Source organism: Papio anubis, chromosome 9 (assembly GCF_008728515.1).
Source record: "Papio anubis isolate 15944 chromosome 9, Panubis1.0, whole genome shotgun sequence".
Classification (NCBI taxonomy): Eukaryota; Metazoa; Chordata; class Mammalia; order Primates; family Cercopithecidae; genus Papio; species Papio anubis.
Genome location: NC_044984.1, coordinates 54,334,323 through 54,340,322, shown reverse-complemented (window position 1 = coordinate 54,340,322; position 6,000 = coordinate 54,334,323). Strand labels below are relative to the sequence as shown.

At 34.0% G+C, this 6,000-nt stretch overlaps 1 protein-coding gene across 6 annotated transcripts in view; it reads right to left on the bottom strand.

The window, feature by feature from the left end:
* Positions 1-601: 601 nt before the first annotated feature.
* SLC16A7 (solute carrier family 16 member 7) overlaps positions 602-6,000 on the bottom strand; it is a 166,825-nt gene continuing 161,426 nt past the window's right edge. For all 6 annotated transcript variants that reach the window (XM_009181108.3, XM_017945981.3, XM_009181112.4 and 3 more), the window contains 2 exons: positions 4,483-5,301; positions 602-876 (listed from right to left, as the gene is read on the bottom strand). In XM_009181108.3, coding sequence (XP_009179372.1) covers positions 620-876; positions 4,483-5,301 — 1,076 coding nt within the window. In that variant the 3' untranslated portion in view covers positions 602-619. The remainder of the gene's footprint in view (positions 877-4,482; positions 5,302-6,000) is intronic.

Sequence of the window (6,000 nt, the reverse complement as noted above, 5' to 3'; positions counted from 1 at the left end):
CCCATGTGCTTATCTTTAAAACTAACATTGTAAAGTAGCACACAGACATATGTTTCTTTTGTCTTCATGGATTTTTTTTTGCCTTAAAAATAAATTATCACTTCTTTTTAATTTGTTTTTTATTCTCCAGACACTCTGTGTACATGTGGGTAAGCATATGGGAGTATGTCTTTTGTGTAAGAGGAGATAATTAATTGTCTCTCATCTCTATCTCATACATTAATATCAAGCAAAAAAATGAAATGTATTAAGGATCACTTTGTAGGATTAGGCATCCTCCTTCTACCTACTTAAACTAGGGGTTTGAAATTCAGAACTTTCCACATAACCAAGACCGAAAGTCACTGGGAGACTTTAAAATTAGTATTTTCACCACCACATCCAGAGTCAGGTATGGAAATAAACCTGTAGCATGGATTCTTTCTATGCATAATCTCAAAATTTACCCAAATAAGTTTTAAAACAAATTTAAAATTTGCCATTGAGGAAAATATCATCTCCATCCTTAATTGTGACTCCTCATTTCAGCTAAAAACTTTTCCAATACTTTAAGAAAAGAAAATGAAAAACAAACTGCTAGGGAAAGCAATAAACACTGAAATCAGAGATGTGATTCTTGTTAAATATTAGTTTCTCTTTCTGAGGTTACACTCGGTGGATTTGAAACTTTGACATTAACATCTTCCGAATGTTTAGATTTGCTCAAGCGTTCCGATTCTCTGGTCGTCTTTCTTGCACTTTGCTCCTTCCTTTCCTTTGCAAGCAATCTATAGTTGATAGCATTGCCAATGAGCAGCCACACGCTTGCTGCTACCACAATAGCCCCACAGGCCATGTACATGTATTTATAATCTCCAGTTATATCCACCAATTTACCTAGAAGACAAAGAGCATCTTTTTAAGTTGGCATCATAAAACAGTCATATAATGATAAAAATTTCAAATAAATTATTCTTCAAAGTATATTCCTCTTATTTAAATTAATATCGAATAAGACTGTAAAAATAAAAAAATCTAGATTATGACTTCTATATATGCTTAGTAAAGGTATGCAGAGACACTCACAGTATTATATTACCAGTACATTAAATTTACTAAACATGATTTCTCCCACTAAGATATACAAACAAGACAAGTTAGGTATATATTTTTTGTTAGGTATATATTAATACATACAAGAGTGAGGTATATTTTTATATCTATACATGTAAATACAGATATCTCTATTTACAGTACACATGTTAGGATTGCTTCACCTTTTCCATGCTTCCTTTTCTCTTCAATAGAGAAAAATTACTTTCTTTAGGAGAAACCTAAAGACTTTTACATGGTTCCTAACAGTGTCTAATATTTACCAAGTGCTTTCTCTATGCCCCATACTAGCCTAAGAATTTTATCTGTAATATCTCACTCGATCCTTACAAGGAGTACTGTGAAGTAATCTGGGCATGGTTACGTAGCTCGTTAGTGGTAGAATCTAGATTCTTAATTGAAGTCTGTCTGGACATTCTTAACTACTCTGCAGAATGGCTTCACCTAACCTGTTGGTTAAGTGTAACACTATTTGAGCTAATCCCAGTTTCTTACTTTATCTGAGTCTAAATTATTAAGGGCAAACTAATCAGTAAAAAACTACTTGTTCCATTTGATTATTGAGACCATTTAAAATCTAATCTGGTGCCATTTAATCTAGACGTTTACTGACTTTTAAAATTTTGTCAGCTTATATTTAGTTTTGTCTCTTGCTTATGCAGGCATCTAATTCTTAGTAATTATTAACAGCAAAATTTAGTGTATACAAATCTATATAAATTAGCATATGCATTCCAAGTGACTCTGATATACAACTTTCAAACCAGTTTGTTTAGTCAGAATCCATAACATTCTCCCTAGAATCTAGTCAGTGGCTCAACATTAAATTTGGCTACTTGCAATATAGTACCTATTTGAACAAAAATTTTCTGTTTTAATCAGGTAGATGGTAGAATGGCTTTAAGTAAGCATGATCTATTCATAAACATAACAAAAATTGCATAATTTTAATTTTCCTTCCTAACTTGAGTCAAATATTTCTATTTCTACAATGATTGTTATACTTCTAAATATAAAAGCATTAGATCCATGGCCCATCAGAGTGAATACCACTTTGGGCTGCCACATCAGCATACTTTCTAAATGTTTTAAGAATTTTTTAGCGTCATCAAGAAACCAGATATGCTTTCCAGAACTAAAGCTTCAATTCTTTCTGAGAGGAGCAGTGAAAGTACAGTCTGAAAAAAAACAAATACGAAATAGAAACCACACACTCCCTACTTTTCATTGCTATGCTGCAACTATGTCAGAAATAACAGCAATAATATTCAATCATTCAAAAATATTAACTCAGTGCCTACTATGGGCCAGGCAGTTCTAGCAATAATCAAATACTATAGAGGGGAAGTCAATCTAAAAGTCAAGAAATATTAAGGGTAGCAGATGGCAGATATGGAATGAAAAAATGGATATACAATGGCTACAGTCTGAGAATTTCAACAATAGGTCTAAAATCAATTACTGCCATTTGCTACCAGTGGCACATGGTTTGGCAATGTTAATGCAATAAGCATTCAAAAATATTGAAACTGTTTTTTCAAAATATTAATGCACATTATCTGCTCAGGTGGGAGTGGCCACATAAGATTCCTTTATTTTAATTCTTAGAGTCTATCCCCACAATGTATTTGGACTTGATTCTTTTTTCATCCCCTCATGCATGGTGACTTCTCTGTTAACACTAAGAATTGTGTGGATAATGAATAGGCTCTAAAACTTATTTGATCAAACTAATACTGTATGAAAAGAAGGACCAGTCGTGCTTATCTTATGTAACAAAATGAACTGCCTCATAAATAAGAAGACCTACTGGCTTTCACTCTTTATTGACAATTGTTTTGATGTCATGGTACATTTATATTGAGAGATATACCAACTACCATAACAAAGTCAATGATGTCATTAAAATTAACAAATTAAACATGAATTTTTACACTTTCAGAATGGTTCCTTGATGTCATGTAGAAAACAGTTTAAAAACTGACTAAATAATGGAAAAATTTACATTTAGCCTGGCAGTGACTCTGACCATGAGAGAGCAGGCCAAGAGTCTAAGTCAAGTATTAACCAAAACAATATACAGTGGTTGCTGGCAAAGGCTGGTGCACAAACAGAACGTAATATTTATAACATTTAAAGTCTAAGACGGAACGAAGTTTTAACTTCAAAATGCTCTTATACATGTCTTTAAACCAGAAGTTCAGAGGGCATAATTTACTCCTTAAAGCATTCACCACTGTAATTCAGAAGGAAACTGTAAAATAACCACAAGCAATTCTAACAAAACTCTAATGCTTCTGTGATGACTATTTTATCTATTTCTCTCTCTCTCTCTCTTAAATATCAGACCAGCTTCTCAATTTGTGAGGGTACTCTTTGGTCATGCCCTAAACATGTACTGCATCTTTTTACTGAATAATTTAGCATAGACACTTTTATTGGCATTTTGAAAATATTTCAGATTTTAAAATCTGAAGGTAATCTTTCCAATTTATAAACATGGAACATAAGTGGCACCCAAAAAACCTCTGAATAAATTTTCAGTCATCCCTGTCTTTCTCTATATGTAATATATACATGAATATATTCCTATCAGTGATATTATAAATGTACTTTCTCAGCATGTAACAAATTTCAAATTAATATATCTAATGTACTCTATTAAAAAATAGATTCTGACCTTTAGAGAGAATATTTTACATTTTTGGCTCATTTCAATATAAACAGTTGAGAAATCTGTTCACCAATGATAAAGATAAAATAGCATTCTTTTCTGATATATTTTTAAGAGACCAAAATAACTGAAGTAGATAAAAATCCTGAAGATTATGATACTAATTATCAGTCTAACATAAGTTCTTAAGTTCATAGATCCAGGTTCTGAAACAAATTTAGGTCTAAAATTAACTAATTATGAAATTTTTAAGTTTATAGTAAAACCTAAAATTAACCTGCCTATATTCCTTCAGGCTATTAGTATTATAAAACACATTTAAAAATCTGTATATAGCCAGGCCCGGTGGCTCAAGCCTGTAATCCCAGCACTTTGGGAGGCTGAGGTGGGCAGATCACAAGGTCAGGAGATCGAGACCATCCTGGCTAACATGGTGAAACCCCCTCTCTACTAAAAATACAAAAAAAAAAAAAAAAATTAACTGGGCGTGGTGGCGGGCGCCTGTAGTCCCAGCTACTTGGGAGGGTGAGGCAGGAGAATGGCGGGAACCTGGAAGGCGGAGCTTGCAGTGAGCCCAGATCGCGCCACTGCACTCCAGCCCGGGCAACAGAGCGAGACTCCGTCTCGAGAAAAAAAAAAAAAATCTGTATATAAAGTCTCAGTTAATGGTTATTAATTTTATGCTTTATATTTTTCTTGATGAAAAATGTTCTTACCAGCAAGAGGAGGGCCAAGAAGAACTGGGCCACACTCCACAACTGTGACAAGTCCGACGGCACTGGAAAATCTTGGTGCACCCACGAGGTCCATGAGAGTTTCAAAGAGAACACTGCTAACACTCCCAAATCCAAGGCCAAAAAATATAGCATATAATACCAGGCTTGTGTAGTCCTGTGCCAGCGGGCATAAGAGATGACACACTCCATTGAACATGATTGCAAAACTGAAGAAGTACTGAATTCGAGGTCGAATATGTTTGGAGTTTGCAATTAATCCTACAGAAGGCCTAGCAAACATATCAACGAAAGCCATAATAGATAGCAGAAAAGCTGCCGAGTACTCATCAATTCCCTGGTCTTTAGCATATGGAGCCAAGAATATAATGGGGGCAAAAAAACCTAGGAACATAATGACATTTCCAGACAGATATATCAGAAATCCTCTATGCTTAAAAAGGGAGAAATCTAAATACTTATTAACTTTTCCCCAAGTTGATTTCTTCGGTTTGATTTTCTTCTGGCCTGAATCGTCTTCTGTTGTGACAGTCTTATTTTTAGACTTAGAAGTGGTTTGACTGGGTCCAAGGGGTCTCATGAGGGACCCAGCCACACAGGCATTCAAAAGTAGACTTCCCAAAATCAGGAAACTTCCTTTCCAGCCAAAAGTATTAAAAAGGTACTGATTGAAAGGAGCCAATGAACTTAAGAAAACAGGACTTCCTGCCATGGCCAATCCATTTGCCATGGGTCGCTTCCTATAGAAGTATTTGCCAATTATTGTTAAGGCGGGTTGCAGGTTGAAGGCTAAACCTAAACCTAAAAAGAACAAAACAAAAGTGGGGGAAAACACAAACACATTATGGCACTCACAAAAGAAATTACTCCTCAAAATGTACATTCAAGTGGGAAAGGCAGAATTAAAAATGCAATATGAGATAGTACATTTTGATTATTATAAATGTAATTGCACAAAAATAAAAAGGTTTTCATAACCGAACACTTGAAATGACAGTTTCATATTCCTTTAATTTTAAAGCACAAAAATAAAACTAAGAATTTCTACTGATGTATCAACAGTCATACAATAGGTTGAAACTAGGACAAAATTATTAGTTCTCAATTAAAATCATTTAATTATACAGATCCTTTCCTCTTGACATATACTTATATACACATATATGGAATAGATTTCTTCCTTGTGAGCAAGAGGGCAATATAAAGGTGTGAATACTTTCCTTTTGGCATTGAAGAATTATAAACAAACTAAAAAGGTCATAATTTGTAACAATCTTATGTCTCCCCACAAACATTTGTTTCAACACCATGCAAATAACAAAAAGAGTAATGAATGTATGCCATTAATTTCATGCTCTACATCCCTCACATTCCACATTTAATGTATATAGATGCACATGTGTGCTAAGTAAAAAGGAAGTTTTTGCTTGAAACATAGTTTTAAATTCAGGGATTAATGCTGATTGTTTATATGAGAAAGTCCCCACTGTCTAGGGAGCT